Below are 17,733 nucleotides of genomic sequence, written 5' to 3'. Positions count from 1 at the left end.
TCACTACCTAAGTCACGCCTTCCCCCTGCACACGAACCACCAGCAGAGGAAGCCCACGAGGCCCCCGATAACAACAATCACAGCAACGGAGATCCCCGCGATGGCCCCCGTGGAGAGGCCGCTCCTGTTGGCGCCAGAGGACACACACTTATCACCCTCTAGATTGTATCCATCAACACACTCCCCACACACACCGTCCATCACACAGCTCTTGCAGTTGGTGTCAGAGCATACTACACACCCACTGCCATCCCTGTTGGGCTTCTTACTATTGTCACAGGAGGTACAGACAGCGGGGGTCATACCAACTGTTGTTAGAGCTGTCGGGGCTGTACACTGGGAGCAGCCATCCACCCCCACATATGCCTTAGCAGTATTACCAGTGCCTACTAGTGTGCCCAGGGGGTTACCACAAGCTAGTACAGACTGATCAGTGTTGGATGCCCCTGGGACCAGGAAGTACCTATTGTTGGCATTGGGAGTAGTACAGACACCAGCTGTTGTTGCTTCAGTGCACATGAGGCTACCTGGTACTGTATCATACTTATAACACCCACCCATGTACAAGAAGTAGTTGTTAGTGCATTGTGTACATACACCTTGATCACATTGATTATTTGCTTTAGCACTATTACACTTCCCATCTATAGGATACGTATTAGCTTCTCCACAATAAGAACAATAGTGAAGCTCCTTTCCATTAGCATCAATCACTATTGCATCGCAAGCCCCAGAAGTACCCCCGCAGGCAGTCTCATCCTCGCAGGTCTTCACACATGTATAGTCATCCCCTGCATCTCCATTGGACTGCTTCTTATAGTTCACCTTACATTCAGTACACTTGAATCCACCATTGTTAGAGCAGACACTGCACCCTTCGCGACCCTTGTCGTCCACACTATCGCATGGGACGCACTTCTTCCCTTGTTGATCTGTACTATCGATGGGGAAGTATCCGGGCATACAAGTTAAGCATCGGTTAGCATCTGTAGCAGCAGAGCACGTCTTGCAGGTGGCATCGCACTTGTTTGTACATGTCTTATCACCAGTATTAAAGAAGAAGCCATCCTTGCACGTCTCACAGACCGGTTTAGTGGATGCTGTCTTGGTACAGGTCTTGCAATTAGGAGTTCCCTGGTTTTTATTGGACTCAGATGTATCCTCAGTATTGTCTCCGCATAATAAGCACGCCGATTGGTCCTCCTTCATGAACAGCTCCTTGTCTGCTCCTTGGCATTCTGTATACCCTTTTGTCACGCAGGTCGAGGTTCCGTCGAGAGTCGTCCTGGGGATCTTACTGGCACCGCAGTTAGTGCACTTTGGCTTCCCCGTGGACTGGTCCATTGTGCATGCTGTGCAATCTTGTATGGTGCTACAGGCGACGCAGGTCATGCTAGTGTCATCGGGGTAGTGATTGTTGTTACATGCACTTTTTTCCACACATTGATTCTCTTTCAGGTACTTCCCAGTCTTACAAGAGGTGCACTGATTTTGGTTACTCTTATCACAGGCGGCACAGTCTCCTCCGCATTGAGTAGCACACGAGTCTCCTGAGAAGCCAGACATGCACTCAGTACACGTGGCAGCCCCTGGACTATTAGCTGGTGCCGTGCACTTGAGGCAATTAGCCACTCCCTTGTTCTCATTCGCTCCCGTGGCATCATGGCACAGTATGCACTCCCCACCAGGGGTCACTGTCGTAGCCTTGTTCTGGAATATGTACTGGTTAGCTGTGTTACAAGCAGTGCACACTCCATCACTGGCTGCTGTACATATCACACTCCATTATCACACTATCACCCACTATCACCTTCTATCACACATTGTACAGCATTCACTACCTAAGTCACGCCTTCCCCCTGCACACGAACCACCAGCAGAGGAAGCCCACGAGGCCCCCGATAACAACAATCACAGCAACGGAGATCCCCGCGATGGCCCCCGTGGAGAGGCCGCTCCTGTTGGCGCCAGAGGACACACACTTATCACCCTCTAGATTGTATCCATCAACACACTCCCCACACACATCATCCACCACACAGCTCTTACAACCACCCACAGAGCACAGGACACACCCACTGCCGTCCCTGTTGGGCTTCCTATCACTGTCACAGGAGGTACAGACAGCGGGGGTCATACCAGCTGTTGTTAGAGCTGTCGGGGCTGTGCACTGGGAGCAGCCATCTACCCCCACATATGCCTTAGCGGTACCTTGAGGATCTACTAGTGTGCCTAGGGGGTTACCACATGCCAACACAGACTGATCAGTGGTCTGTGCCCCAGGGACTACGAAGTACCTATTACCATCATTAACAGCAGTGCACTTACCACCTTCAGCTGTCTTGCATATGTGACTACCGGGAGCCTTCGACGCATCATAGCACCCTCCCATATAGAGGAAGTAGTTAGCAGCGGCACAAGACTTGCAGACACCATTAGCACATCCATCATTTCCCTCGTTAGTACTTGTGCATTTTCCATTAATGGGAGCTTGTGAGCTATCTCCACAGTATGAACAGTAGTGAAGCTCCTTTCCATTCTCATTGATCACTATGGCATCACAGGCACCAGAGGTACCACCACAAGCTGTAGGATCCTCACAAGTCTTGGTACATGTGACAGAGCCAGGACTGCTATCGCTCTGCTTGCGATAGTTGGGCTTACAATCGGTGCACTTGAAAGTATTGCCATCATTCGAGCAGACACTGCAGCCATCGATGCCACCTTTGGTTGTATCACTACAAGGAACGCACTCCTTTGTTCTCTGACCATCCTTAAGGAAGTACCCTGGCTTGCACTTTGTACACGTCCCCATGTCTTCCGCAGTGCATGCGCCACAGTTGTCTACACAGGGCTTGCATGTAACAGGGCTACCACCGCTACTGTAATATCCCTCCAGGCATTCTGTGCAGACTGGGGCTGCGTTAGAATTCTCTTTTTTACATTTGCCGCACCCCTCGACTCCCTTATTGGCCGGTTCGCTGGTATCGCTAACGTCGTTACACAGTAGGCACTTGTCACTGGTTGTGGTCAGAAAGTGCGTACCTGCGACGTTATTTTGAGCGCACCCATTTGCCTCAACGCACGTTGTCGTCCCGTCGGCAGCAGTTCTTATCAGCTTCCCGTTACAATTGGTGCACTTCGGCTTCCCCGTGGCATCATTATATTCACATGCGGTGCACCCAGCTATGTCGGGATCACATGCCTTGCAGGTCCAGGTCTTCTTGTCTGCGTACTTATCAGCACCACATTGATTAGCATCTACACAAGTGTTATCACCCTTCAGGTACTTCCCCTCTGGACACGATGTGCACGCATTCTGGCCACTTCCATCGCAAGTCAGACAAGCGTCATTACATTTGACACATGCCTGAGAGTCCATGTAGTATCCATCTTGGCAGGTATCACATGTAGCTGCTCCTGCATTCTGTGGTGCCGTACATGTGGCACAGCCCTCGACTCCCTTCGTCGCGCCATCTCCCACCGTGTCCCAGCAGAGGATGCACTCCCCACCAGGAGTCACTGTTGCAGCCGGGTTCTTGAACAGGCCGTTATCTGTATTACACTCAGTGCATACTCCTCCCTCAGCCTTTGTGCATATCACACTCCATTATCACACTATCACCCACTATCATACTATCACCCACTATCACCTTCTATCACCCATTATCACCCATTATCACACATTGTACAGCATTCACTACCTAAGTCACGCCTTCCCCCTGCACACGAACCACCAGCAGAGGAAGCCCACGAGGCCCCCGATAACAACAATCACAGCAACGGAGATCCCCGCGATGGCCCCCGTGGAGAGGCCGCTCCTGTTGGCGCCAGAGGACACACACTTATCACCCTCTAGATTGTATCCATCAACACACTCCCCACACACATCATCCACCACACAGCTCTTACAACCACCCACAGAGCACAGGACACACCCACTGCCGTCCCTGTTGGGCTTCCTATCACTGTCACAGGAGGTACAGACAGCGGGGGTCATACCAGCTGTTGTTAGAGCTGTCGGGGCTGTGCACTGGGAGCAGCCATCTATTCCCACATATGCCTTAGCGGTACCTTGAGGATCTACTAGTGTGCCAAGGGGATTACCACAAGCTAGTACAGACTGATCAGTGGTCTGTGCCCCAGGGACTACGAAGTACCTATTACTTGCCGCCTCTGTGCATATCCCATTGTTATCTGCTTTCTTGCACATGTGACTACCAGGAGCCTTCGACACATCATAGCACCCTCCCATATACATAAAGTACCCTTGAGCACAAGACTTGCAGACACCATCGGCGCAGGTATTACTTGCAAGTGAGCTGGTGCATATACCATTGATTGGTACATCTCCTTGATTTCCACAATAAGAACAGTAATGATGCTCTACTCCATCATTGTCGATTACTATAGCATCGCAGGCGCCAGAGGTCCCACCACAAGCCGTGGGGTCTTCACAAGTCTTCACACATGTATAGTCATCCCCTGCATCTCCATTGGACTGCTTCTTATAGTTCACCTTACATTCAGTACACTTGAATCCACCATTGTTAGAGCAGACACTGCACCCTTCGCGACCCTTGTCGTCCACACTATCGCATGGGACGCACTTCTTCCCTTGTTGATCTGTACTATCGATGGGGAAGTATCCGGGCATACAAGTTAAGCATCGGTTAGCATCTGTAGCAGCAGAGCACGTCTTGCAGGTGGCATCGCACTTGTTTGTACATGTCTTATCACCAGTATTAAAGAAGAAGCCATCCTTGCACGTCTCACAGACCGGTTTAGTGGATGCTGTCTTGGTACAGGTCTTGCAATTAGGAGTTCCCTGGTTTTTATTGGACTCAGATGTATCCTCAGTATTGTCTCCGCATAATAAGCACGCCGATTGGTCCTCCTTCATGAACAGCTCCTTGTCTGCTCCTTGGCATTCTGTATACCCTTTTGTCACGCAGGTCGAGGTTCCGTCGAGAGTCGTCCTGGGGATCTTACTGGCACCGCAGTTAGTGCACTTTGGCTTCCCCGTGGACTGGTCCATTGTGCATGCTGTGCAATCTTGTATGGTGCTACAGGCGACGCAGGTCATGCTAGTGTCATCGGGGTAGTGATTGTTGTTACATGCACTTTTTTCCACACATTGATTCTCTTTCAGGTACTTCCCAGTCTTACAAGAGGTGCACTGATTTTGGTTACTCTTATCACAGGCGGCACAGTCTCCTCCGCATTGAGTAGCACACGAGTCTCCTGAGAAGCCAGACATGCACTCAGTACACGTGGCAGCCCCTGGACTATTAGCTGGTGCCGTGCACTTGAGGCAATTAGCCACTCCCTTGTTCTCATTCGCTCCCGTGGCATCATGGCACAGTATGCACTCCCCACCAGGGGTCACTGTCGTAGCCTTGTTCTGGAATATGTACTGGTTAGCTGTGTTACAAGCAGTGCACACTCCATCACTGGCTGCTGTACATATCACACTCCATTATCACACTATCACCCACTATCACCTTCTATCACACATTGTACAGCATTCACTACCTAAGTCACGCCTTCCCCCTACACACGAACCACCAGCAGAGGAAGCCCACGAGGCCCCCCACGACAGCGACCACAGCGACGGAGATCCCCGCGATGGCCCCCGTGGAGAGCCCGCTCCTGTTGGCGCCAGAGGACACACACTTACCATTGTCTAAACTGAAGCCACTGTGCACTCCCCACACACACCGTCCATCACACAGCTCTTGCAGTTGGTGTCAGAGCATACTACACACCCACTGCCATCCCTGTTGGGCTTCTTACTATTGTCACAGGAGGTACAGACAGCGGGGGTCATACCAACTGTTGTTAGAGCTGTCGGGGCTGTACACTGGGAGCAGCCATCCACCCCCACATATGCCTTAGCAGTATTACCAGTGCCTACTAGTGTGCCCAGGGGGTTACCACAAGCTAGTACAGACTGATCAGTGTTGGATGCCCCTGGGACCAGGAAGTACCTATTGTTGGCATTGGGAGTAGTACAGACACCAGCTGTTGTTGCTTCAGTGCACATGAGGCTACCTGGTACTGTATCATACTTATAACACCCACCCATGTACAAGAAGTAGTTGTTAGTGCATTGTGTACATACACCTTGATCACATTGATTATTTGCTTTAGCACTATTACACTTCCCATCTATAGGATACGTATTAGCTTCTCCACAATAAGAACAATAGTGAAGCTCCTTTCCATTAGCATCAATCACTATTGCATCGCAAGCCCCAGAAGTACCCCCGCAGGCAGTCTCATCCTCGCAGGTCTTCACACATGTATAGTCATCCCCTGCATCTCCATTGGACTGCTTCTTATAGTTCACCTTACATTCAGTACACTTGAATCCACCAGTGTTAGAGCAGACACTGCACCCTTCGCGACCCTTGTCGTCCACACTATCGCATGGGACGCACTTCTTCCCTTGTTGATCTGTACTATCGATGGGGAAGTATCCGGGCATACAAGTTAAGCATCGGTTAGCATCTGTAGCAGCAGAGCACGTCTTGCAGGTGGCATCGCACTTGTTTGTACATGTCTTATCACCAGTATTAAAGAAGAAGCCATCCTTGCACGTCTCACAGACCGGTTTAGTGGATGCTGTCTTGGTACAGGTCTTGCAATTAGGAGTTCCCTGGTTTTTATTGGACTCAGATGTATCCTCAGTATTGTCTCCGCATAATAAGCACGCCGATTGGTCCTCCTTCATGAACAGCTCCTTGTCTGCTCCTTGGCATTCTGTATACCCTTTTGTCACGCAGGTCGAGGTTCCGTCGAGAGTCGTCCTGGGGATCTTACTGGCACCGCAGTTAGTGCACTTTGGCTTCCCCGTGGACTGGTCCATTGTGCATGCTGTGCAATCTTGTATGGTGCTACAGGCGACGCAGGTCATGCTAGTGTCATCGGGGTAGTGATTGTTGTTACATGCACTTTTTTCCACACATTGATTCTCTTTCAGGTACTTCCCAGTCTTACAAGAGGTGCACTGATTTTGGTTACTCTTATCACAGGCGGCACAGTCTCCTCCGCATTGAGTAGCACACGAGTCTCCTGAGAAGCCAGACATGCACTCAGTACACGTGGCAGCCCCTGGACTATTAGCTGGTGCCGTGCACTTGAGGCAATTAGCCACTCCCTTGTTCTCATTCGCTCCCGTGGCATCATGGCACAGTATGCACTCCCCACCAGGGGTCACTGTCGTAGCCTTGTTCTGGAATATGTACTGGTTAGCTGTGTTACAAGCAGTGCACACTCCATCACTGGCTGCTGTACATATCACACTCCATTATCACACTATCACCCACTATCACCTTCTATCACACATTGTACAGCATTCACTACCTAAGTCACGCCTTCCCCCTGCACACGAACCACCAGCAGAGGAAGCCCACGAGGCCCCCGATAACAACAATCACAGCAACGGAGATCCCCGCGATGGCCCCCGTGGAGAGCCCGCTCCTGTTGGCGCCAGAGGACACACACTTATCACCCTCTAGATTGTATCCATCAACACACTCCCCACACACACCGTCCATCACACAGCTCTTGCAGTTGGTGTCAGAGCATACTACACACCCACTGCCATCCCTGTTGGGCTTCTTACTATTGTCACAGGAGGTACAGACAGCGGGGGTCATACCAACTGTTGTTAGAGCTGTCGGGGCTGTACACTGGGAGCAGCCATCCACCCCCACATATGCCTTAGCAGTATTACCAGTGCCTACTAGTGTGCCCAGGGGGTTACCACAAGCTAGTACAGACTGATCAGTGTTGGATGCCCCTGGGACCAGGAAGTACCTATTGTTGGCATTGGGAGTAGTACAGACACCAGCTGTTGTTGCTTCAGTGCACATGAGGCTACCTGGTACTGTATCATACTTATAACACCCACCCATGTACAAGAAGTAGTTGTTAGTGCATTGTGTACATACACCTTGATCACATTGATTATTTGCTTTAGCACTATTACACTTCCCATCTATAGGATACGTATTAGCTTCTCCACAATAAGAACAATAGTGAAGCTCCTTTCCATTAGCATCAATCACTATTGCATCGCAAGCCCCAGAAGTACCCCCGCAGGCAGTCTCATCCTCGCAGGTCTTCACACATGTATAGTCATCCCCTGCATCTCCATTGGACTGCTTCTTATAGTTCACCTTACATTCAGTACACTTGAATCCACCATTGTTAGAGCAGACACTGCACCCTTCGCGACCCTTGTCGTCCACACTATCGCATGGGACGCACTTCTTCCCTTGTTGATCTGTACTATCGATGGGGAAGTATCCGGGCATACAAGTTAAGCATCGGTTAGCATCTGTAGCAGCAGAGCACGTCTTGCAGGTGGCATCGCACTTGTTTGTACATGTCTTATCACCAGTATTAAAGAAGAAGCCATCCTTGCACGTCTCACAGACCGGTTTAGTGGATGCTGTCTTGGTACAGGTCTTGCAATTAGGAGTTCCCTGGTTTTTATTGGACTCAGATGTATCCTCAGTATTGTCTCCGCATAATAAGCACGCCGATTGGTCCTCCTTCATGAACAGCTCCTTGTCTGCTCCTTGGCATTCTGTATACCCTTTTGTCACGCAGGTCGAGGTTCCGTCGAGAGTCGTCCTGGGGATCTTACTGGCACCGCAGTTAGTGCACTTTGGCTTCCCCGTGGACTGGTCCATTGTGCATGCTGTGCAATCTTGTATGGTGCTACAGGCGACGCAGGTCATGCTAGTGTCATCGGGGTAGTGATTGTTGTTACATGCACTTTTTTCCACACATTGATTCTCTTTCAGGTACTTCCCAGTCTTACAAGAGGTGCACTGATTTTGGTTACTCTTATCACAGGCGGCACAGTCTCCTCCGCATTGAGTAGCACACGAGTCTCCTGAGAAGCCAGACATGCACTCAGTACACGTGGCAGCCCCTGGACTATTAGCTGGTGCCGTGCACTTGAGGCAATTAGCCACTCCCTTGTTCTCATTCGCTCCCGTGGCATCATGGCACAGTATGCACTCCCCACCAGGGGTCACTGTCGTAGCCTTGTTCTGGAATATGTACTGGTTAGCTGTGTTACAAGCAGTGCACACTCCATCACTGGCTGCTGTACATATCACACTCCATTATCACACTATCACCCACTATCACCTTCTATCACACATTGTACAGCATTCACTACCTAAGTCACGCCTTCCCCCTACACACGAACCACCAGCAGAGGAAGCCCACGAGGCCCCCGATAACAACAATCACAGCAACGGAGATCCCCGCGATGGCCCCCGTGGAGAGGCCGCTCCTGTTGGCGCCAGAGGACACACACTTATCACCCTCTAGATTGTATCCATCAACACACTCCCCACACACATCATCCACCACACAGCTCTTACAACCACCCACAGAGCACAGGACACACCCACTGCCGTCCCTGTTGGGCTTCCTATCACTGTCACAGGAGGTACAGACAGCGGGGGTCATACCAGCTGTTGTTAGAGCTGTCGGGGCTGTGCACTGGGAGCAGCCATCTACCCCCACATATGCCTTAGCGGTACCTTGAGGATCTACTAGTGTGCCAAGGGGATTACCACAAGCTAGTACAGACTGATCAGTGGTCTGTGCCCCAGGGACTACGAAGTACCTATTACTTGCCGCCTCTGTGCATATCCCATTGTTATCTGCTTTCTTGCACATGTGACTACCAGGAGCCTTCGACACATCATAGCACCCTCCCATATACATAAAGTACCCTTGAGCACAAGACTTGCAGACACCATCGGCGCAGGTATTACTTGCAAGTGAGCTGGTGCATATACCATTGATTGGTACATCTCCTTGATTTCCACAATAAGAACAGTAATGATGCTCTACTCCATCATTGTCGATTACTATAGCATCGCAGGCGCCAGAGGTACCCCCGCAGGCAGTCTCGTCTTCACAAGTCTTGGTACATGTGACAGAGCCAGTACTGGCACCACTCTGCTTGTAGTTCACCTTACAGGAGTCACAAGTCAACGAGTTAGAGAAAGTGCACTCGGCACACCCATCGATGCCATCTGTTTGGTCATCACAGGGGACGCATGTGCCAGGACCACTGCCTTTCATGAAGAACCCTGCTTTACATTTAGTGCACTTATCATTGCCAGCTTGAGTGCAGGTGGCACAGTTGGCACCACAGGCTGTGCATGAAGAGGAACCAAAATATCCGTCGAGGCACTCCGAGCAGACCGGTTTATTGGATGCTGTCTTGGTACAGGTCTTGCAATTAGGAGTCCCCTTGTTACTGTCGGTTCCATCTTTATCATCGCTACATAATATGCACTTGGTGTTACTATCGTCAACAAAGTGTGTATTGCCGTCTTTGCACCCAGCATCATCGACACAGGTTGTTGTTCCATCTAGCTCTGTCTTTACCTTTTTGGCTCCCCCACAGGTGCTGCACACCGGCTTCTGTAGCTTTGCGTCGTACGTGCAAGCAGTGCACTCTGGTATGCCCCCCTGCTCTGCTGCACCGTTACAGGCTGTGCACTTGCCGGTGCTTGGGTCGGGGTACTTACTTCCAGTGCATTGATTAGCCTCTACACAATTGTTCCCATCGAGATATTTCCCGCTCGCACAGAGGGTGCATGCATTTTGACCGGCTCCATTGCATGTCTCGCAGTCGGCATGACATTTGGTACATGCATCGTTATCTTTATAGTACCCATCTTGACAGGCAGTACATGTGACAGGTCCTGTACTACTAGCTGGCGCTGTACATGTGGCGCAGTTAGCCACCCCCGTATATCCATCTGCTCCCTTGATATCATGACAGAGTATGCACTCATTACCAGGGGTCACCTTCTCTGCCCCATTCTGGAATATGTACTTGTTATCTGTATTACAAGCAGTGCACAGTCCATCCTTGGCTGTTGTGCATATCTCGTTGCCAGGATCTTGTCCTACCTTGTAGCACCCGCCCATGAAGAGGAGTCCCACACCATCACTATCACCCCCACACCACACATAGCACTATCACTATCACTGTACAGCATTCACTACCTAAGTCACGCCTTCCCTCTACAGATGAACCACCAGCAGAGGAACCCTACGAGGCCCCCCACGACGACGACCACAGCCACGGCGATGCCAGCGATGGCGCCAGTGCTGAGGCCGCTCTTGTTGACGCTTCCGCCGGTGTTATCATCACCACCACTAGTGCCATCTGTTTTGACATAGCAAGTAACAGAGCCACTACCACCAGCTGGCGGGGCGCAGCTTACGCAATTAGCGACACCAGTGATTTGGTTGTTATTTCCACTACTAGCTGTACATTTGAAGCATTTATCACCGGCACCTTTGTAGTATCCAGGAAGGCATTCAGTGCAGGCATTAGAATCATTGCATTTTGCACAGCCTTCAGAGCACTCCGGACACTTCTCTTGCACAGGTGCCTGGCCATTTGCAGCACACATAATGCACTTTCCGTTACTAGCGAGCGTGCAAACCGATTTGCCAGGAAGCTTCGCCACACCATAGCACCCGCCCGACATGAGAGTATACTCTCCTGCACATTTGGTGCACTTGCCATCTGCCGCCGTGCATACGTTCGTTCGTCCGGCAGCTGCCACCGCTGTACAGATTCCGTCGATCGGGGCGTACCCGTCCTTGCACTGGGCACAGTACTTCGCGCCCCCCACGTCAGCCGTGCACTGCCCGTCTGCACAGTTGGCGCCGAACGCACCAGTGCACTCCTTGACGCATGTTCCGGCTGTGCCAGATCCGTATAGGAGAGAATACCCGGGATAGCAGGCCGTGCAGGAAGCAGCGTCCGCATTGCCATTGCACTCTTCACACGTATCATGACAAGAGGTACAAAGATTGTTATCGTTAGGATATGTTCCAGCAGGACAGTTGTCCAAGCATGCATTGCCCGAAGGAGTAAGCCACTTGTCTGTACACTCGGAGCACACAACCGTCGATTCTGCTTCTCCAGAGAGCGTTTTGAGGGCACACTTTTTACAGCCCGCGATGCCGTGTGTTGCGTCGCTGCATGGGAGGCACATCCCCTTCGAGTCACCGGCCTTCTCTTTGGTGAAGTGCGTCGTATCGGAGGTGCACTCTTCAGCAGTAAGGCACGTTCCCGATTGCCCAGCTGCAGACTCTGGCTTTAGATACCGTCCCTCTTTACAGCCAGTGCACTTGTCGGCCTGGTTCGTCATGGCGTTCTCGGTGCATCCGTCGCAGCTGGAGTGGCACCCCGGCGTGGCGGCGGGGCATTTCCCGTTCTCTGGTGGTGCGCCGGTACTGCATCTAGCGCAGACATCATTCTGATCGCATCGTTCACAGTTAGCATCTGAGCAAGAGAAGCACTGCGTACCTGCAGTATTAGGCTTTTGGCCTTCTGCACACTTCTTGCACTCCTTTGCGTCGGAAACGCTGTCGTCGGTGTAGTAGCCCGCGCTCCCCTGGCAGTCGACCGCGCTGACGCACGTCCCCGTCGGGTCGCTGGGATTCGTCTTCTTCAGGTAGGGCGTGTTGCCGTTTGCGTCGCATTTGGTGCATCCTTGTCCAGTTGAATCGCATTCAGCGCATCCATCGATCGATGGACTGCATACCTCAGTCAGTGCGACTGCAAAAATCAAACCAATTCCTACCAACATTGAGGCCAGAAGCTGACACAGCACCGCTCTGGTTTGCATTAAGAGGCGCACGGGATCCTGCTTCATGTCACGGAATTCAATGGAGCACAGCGACAACGGAAGCGAGATCGCATCCTCGAGCCGCACCGGAGATCCGTTGATGCAGCATCCGCCCTCAGCAAGCACGACTGAGGAAGCCTAGCGCTGGCTGTGGGAAGGGATGAACCTAGACGTACGCTTGGCAGTAAACGCATCTGCCGGTATCAATACAAGCTTTGTACTTTTACACATTCTTATAGGCAGCTGGATACTGAATCGTCCTTCACCCCAAAGACTGTTACTTCAGAGGTCAGTTTGAGTAGGGTGTCCTAACTCGAGGTAAGCACCACCCATTCCATCACCGAACCAGACCATTAAGTGTAGTGGCCAGTCATTTGTCGCATACTTAAATGGAAGCTTGTTAGACTGTATCCATAGGATCACCCGAACTTTTTTACTTTGAGGAAGATGGCCAGGGTCTACGGAACGGCAGAGAGTTTTAAGGTGCGCCGTACTGTTATAGAGATGCTCATAGATCGGGGCTACATGGTGCAGTCGGACGATATGTCCCCGTGGTCTGCCGAGATGCTCCTCAATCAGACGTTTCAGGATTTTGACGGGGAGTTCCACACGGCCCCCTTTTCTTGGAAGATCCTGGGAACCCATAAGTTGCGGAAGAGCAGCGCAAACAGCCTAAATCAGGAAACAATCAAGGTTCGCCCCGTGCCTGTTATCGATAAAGATCTCATTGATAAATTGAAGGTTGAAACGCAGAACAGGGAGACACGACCATTGGACCGTGTAATATATGTTATCTATGGGAGAGAAGGTAAGAAGCTTGACTCACCGAATAAGACAATTCAAGCAAGAATCGACGAAGCACAACGCGCTAACGGCATCGTAATAGAGCACTTTCTCGTCACACGCCTCCTGATCAATATCACAAAGCACGTGCTTGTCCCCAAGCATGTTCTTTTGTCGGAAATGGAGAAGAGCGTTGTCCTCAAAGAGTATCGATGCACAGAAGGACAGATTCCCATCATAGAATCGTCCGACCCGATGGCCCGCTACCTCGGTTTGCTACCCAATGATGTTGTGCGCATCTCTAGGCCGTCGGAGACTGTTGGTATTTACACTACATTTCGTATATGTCACTAATTGAAGGATTTCAAAGCACATCGATTGGCAACCGACTGTAAATGGTAGTCTACTTATAGTGTTGTGCTGTCCAGCGACACTGGCCCGTTAACGTGAGCGTGGGGTCTATTAGGGTGTCCCGTTGAACGTAGGTACTGTCCGTTCCTATCAGTCTCTCGTCGTAAGCTGTCAGAGACTCTACACCCGAGCCTATGATGATGATGTCACAGTAGTAAAATAGGGGAGCTGCTGTGTCTGCCACATTCTCTGTCCGATCGCTACGGATGAAAGCAACCAGATCCTTTTCTCCAATGCTGTAGGGAGGATGAAGGATCCCAAAATTAATACCATGCTCTCTCACGGGATTGTGGGGATGCTTACCTGATACGATCGAGACGGCCGCTCCTAAGTCACGCGCCCATCTTGCAGTGTGCAGGGATGTAGAGTCGCACCCTAACACAATTACAACACTGCCATGGAGCTCACCTGTATTCTTATGTGGATATGCCCGTTTGAAAGATGATACCGTGTAGATTACAGGCAACTTGGGGGACTTTAGAGATCCCGAAACCGCTGCAAGAGAGCTTCCACCATCTATGTAAAACAAATCATACGTATCTCGGAAGCGATCGAGAACACTATTGACCGGCCGACTACGGAAGTCAATGACTTCTTCGTCGATGTCAAATCTATCAAAATTTGCAGTTGTATACAGATCTGGGCGGGGCACAGACGAGAGCTGTGGGAGTGTTAGGTTCCTGAAAAGCCGGACGTAGTGTCCAGCGAGTGCATGTTCTCTTGCAACCGTTACAGAGCCGGGCCCAGAGCCAAAAATAACGACTCGTGGACAATCTAGCAAAAGTTCATGTCCCCCTGTCTCTCCATTCCTGCCACATGTGTCTATTCCTCTGCTCACTGTCTCCCCATTCTCAGCAGTCTGCACCCCACGCTCTTTAATATAATGCCTGGCAAGCGACATTGATTAATTCCTAAGAAAAATTTATGCCGCCGCAGAAGAATCCGCCGGCCACCTTTACGGCGAAGGAGATGAAGGCGCTTTGGCGTCCTCGCTTCCGGGAAGACCCGGAGCGATATTATCCTCGAGTGGTTTTTGATGACTTTGGCTTCAAGCGGCACATATGTCCAAAGTGCGGCACACTATATTGGCGCCGCACAGAGCTCCGCACGATCTGTGGGGACTCAGAGTGCCTTGGAGAATATTCCTTCTTCGATAAGCCTGAGCGTAAGGATGACCCCTGGTCTATGCGTCGTGTCTGGAACTCTTTTGCCCAATCGTTTACACAAACCACTCCAGCTCATACTATTGTTCCTCGCTACCCCGTCGTTGCTAGATGGCGCGATGATTGCGAGTTCACGGCCGCTGGGATTCAATGCTATCAGCCTTTCTGTGTGACAGGGGAAATTGAACCCCCTGCCAACCCGTTGATTCAACCGCAGCTCTGTTTGCGCTTTAACGATCTTGATTCTATTGGGCTTTCTGGACGTCATTATTCCGGATTCACTATGCTTGGCATCCAAGTCTTCAATACGAGCACAAAGTACGTTTATTTCAAGGAGGAAATTATACGCTTCAACCTCGAATGGCTTCAGACCATGGGCATAGACCTGGATGAAGTGACCTTGATAGCAGACGTATGGGCTGGTGGTGGAAATTTAGGCCCCTGTGTGGAGTACTTCATGCATGGCTTGGAGGTGGGCAACATGGTTTTTATGGAATTCAAGGCGTTCGCGGATGGAACCATTGAGCCCCTTCCTGTCCAGGTTGTGGACGTCGGAATTGGTCTAGAACGGATTCCGTGGCTTCTTAATCGCTCCGTCACCTCCTACATTACCGCGTTCCCAACTGCCCTTAAGCAAATGTCGCAACTCATTGGTATTACGGATGATGTAATCAATGGGGATGTGTGGAGACGCTTTGGTCGCTATTCCTGCCTGCTTAACATAGATGAGGTCAGTGATATCTCTCAGGCATGGGCGCTTATAAAGGAACGCACGGGGCTCACGACAGAAGACATCACCAACGTGATAGAGCCTGTTAGGCAGATGTATATAGTGCTCGATCATCTACGCTCTCTCATGGTTGCAATCCAGGACGGGGCGCTTCCATCAAATGTTGGTGGGGGCAATAACTTACGCAACGTTCTGCGCCGTGTCTTTCACATACTTGTTAGCCGAGGATGGTGGGATGCAATAGGAGGCATTGACGGGCTTTGTCAGATCATAGACTATCATCGTCAAGACTTGGAGGAGGTCCACGGCGCCGGGTCGTTTCCCCCCTTCAAGCCTTTACGCGCAGTCTTAGAACTAGAATATACCCGGTGGACTACCACAGATAAGGACGCTCGTGACAAGGTCGAAAAGCTTCTGAAGAAAGGAAAGGGACACCTATCCATCGAAGACTGGGTTACTATTGTTACTACATTTGGACTTAATGCGGATCAGGTCTCTGAGTTGACTGGAATTCCCGTCCCAGAGAATCTGTACAGTCACGTTGCTGAGCAGCAGGAGAAAAACGCCATCAAGGTAGCCGTTGCACAGCTTTATGACACTGTTTCTCTTCCCCCAACTGATTGCGTTTATTATACTAAACCATATGGCGAAAAGCTCCGTAAGTTGGCTGACGCGAAGGTGGTCAGTATATTTGCCAACATGGAAGATAAGTCTAAGGGGAGGAACCTTGTTATACTGGACAAGACTGTCTTTTATCCTACTTCTGGGGGCCAGCAACATGATACCGGCGTACTCAAGTTTCTTCTTGGAAACGGCAAAATGATTATCCATGACGTTGTGGACGTAAGAAAGGTGGGCCACTGCGTAATGCATGAGTTGAACGCTCCTGTTGCTGACTCAATTGTCCAGGGAACAAGTGTTTCAATGGCAATCGACTCTGCGCGTAGAGATCAGTTGATGTGTCATCACACAGCTGCTCACGTCATCCACGCTACCGCTAACAAGGTGCTGGGTCCTCATGTTTGGCAGGCGGGTGCAAAGAAGACAACCGAAGTGGCCACTCTGGATATAACACACTATCGTAGCCTCACCTTCGATGAGGAGCGTGCCATCGAACGCGAAGCAAACAGGATGATCCGCGATAACATTCCGATAAGAAAGTACCAACTTCCAAAGAACGAAGCTGAAAAGAAGTACGGATTTTCGCTGTATCAGGGTGGTGTGGTTCCTGGATCTACCGTTCGATGCGTTGACATAACAGACCATGATACAGAGGCGTGTTGTGGGACTCACTTGGATAATACCGGAAAGATAGGGCTGATTAGAATCGTCAAATCAACTCGCATATCAGATGGTGTCGTCCGCCTCACTTTTGTCGCGGGAGAAAGGGCTCTCGACTTCACTGATACTCAAAGTGAAATTCTGCATACACAGATGGACAGGTGGGGTGTTGATCAGGCTGGAATTGTGAAGACAGGCGACAAATTCTTTACAGCAATGAAGCGCCTTGAAAATCTAACTGTCCAGCTGCGTGGCGAACTACTAACTTCAAATCTGACCTATGCAGCGACGAGGATCTCTAGCGCACTCACTGTCTTTGAAGTTTCAGATGAGTCACCGACTCTGCTTCTAAGCTCTGCAGGAGAGCCGTGTCTCAAACTGCTAGCAGATGACAAGGGGATCTTGCAGACAACAGTTGCATTTATTGGGGAGACATTCGTGTTTGCCGTGGGGCCCAGTTCAGGCTACGTCACAGCTATTGAGCAAGAGGTCTCCAAGATATGCTCGTCGTGCAGGACGAAAAAGACTCCTCTTAGGAAGGGAGGAAAGAAAGCGAAGGGCAGCGATCAGGCGGACGGCGAGAATGTGCAACTCATCATCGTTGGCTTAACTCGCCCGGACACGACGGCTCTCTTGACAGTCTTGCGAAATGTAGAGTAAAAGATGT

General features: G+C 50.7%; 4 protein-coding genes and 6 pseudogenes across 4 annotated transcripts; 2 read left to right on the top strand and 8 right to left on the bottom strand.

The window, feature by feature from the left end:
* Positions 1–12: 12 nt before the first annotated feature.
* Positions 13–1,785, bottom strand: GL50803_0050193 (pVSP; annotated as a pseudogene; the record flags this gene model as incomplete).
* A 61-nt stretch (positions 1,786–1,846) lies between these two features.
* Positions 1,847–3,610, bottom strand: GL50803_0050192 (pVSP; annotated as a pseudogene; the record flags this gene model as incomplete).
* Positions 3,611–3,709: 99 nt separating this feature from the next.
* On the bottom strand, positions 3,710–5,479 carry GL50803_0050191 (pVSP; annotated as a pseudogene; the record flags this gene model as incomplete).
* Positions 5,480–5,540: 61 nt separating this feature from the next.
* Positions 5,541–7,313, bottom strand: GL50803_0050190 (pVSP; annotated as a pseudogene).
* Positions 7,314–7,373: 60 nt separating this feature from the next.
* Positions 7,374–9,146, bottom strand: GL50803_0050189 (pVSP; annotated as a pseudogene; the record flags this gene model as incomplete).
* A 61-nt stretch (positions 9,147–9,207) lies between these two features.
* GL50803_0050188 (pVSP) lies at positions 9,208–11,028 on the bottom strand (annotated as a pseudogene; the record flags this gene model as incomplete).
* Positions 11,029–11,063: 35 nt separating this feature from the next.
* GL50803_00137608 (VSP with INR) lies at positions 11,064–12,659 on the bottom strand (the record flags this gene model as incomplete). Its single annotated transcript, XM_001704402.2, has 1 exon — positions 11,064–12,659. One exon carries the CDS (start codon positions 12,657–12,659, stop codon positions 11,064–11,066), a length of 1,596 nt encoding a protein of 531 aa, XP_001704454.2.
* A 486-nt stretch (positions 12,660–13,145) lies between these two features.
* Positions 13,146–13,835, top strand: GL50803_00137609 (RNA polymerase II subunit Rpb5a; the record flags this gene model as incomplete). Its single annotated transcript, XM_001704401.1, has 1 exon — positions 13,146–13,835. The coding sequence occupies one exon, from the start codon at positions 13,146–13,148 to the stop codon at positions 13,833–13,835; it is 690 nt and encodes a 229-aa protein (XP_001704453.1).
* A 49-nt stretch (positions 13,836–13,884) lies between these two features.
* Positions 13,885–14,793, bottom strand: GL50803_0087577 (uncharacterized protein; the record flags this gene model as incomplete). Its single annotated transcript, XM_038046384.1, has 1 exon — positions 13,885–14,793. The coding sequence occupies one exon, from the start codon at positions 14,791–14,793 to the stop codon at positions 13,885–13,887; it is 909 nt and encodes a 302-aa protein (XP_037902019.1).
* Positions 14,794–14,816: 23 nt separating this feature from the next.
* Positions 14,817–17,726, top strand: GL50803_0096460 (Alanyl-tRNA synthetase; the record flags this gene model as incomplete). The annotated part of the gene is made up of 1 exon (XM_001704400.1): positions 14,817–17,726. The coding sequence occupies one exon, from the start codon at positions 14,817–14,819 to the stop codon at positions 17,724–17,726; it is 2,910 nt and encodes a 969-aa protein (XP_001704452.1).
* Between the last annotated feature and the right edge of the window lie 7 nt (positions 17,727–17,733).

This window comes from Giardia intestinalis, chromosome 4 (genome assembly GCF_000002435.2).
Source record: "Giardia intestinalis strain WB C6 chromosome 4, whole genome shotgun sequence".
In the NCBI taxonomy this organism is placed as follows: domain Eukaryota; phylum Fornicata; order Diplomonadida; family Hexamitidae; genus Giardia; species Giardia duodenalis.
Note: the sequence above shows the minus strand (reverse complement) of the source record. Positions and strands in the feature narration are given on the sequence as shown.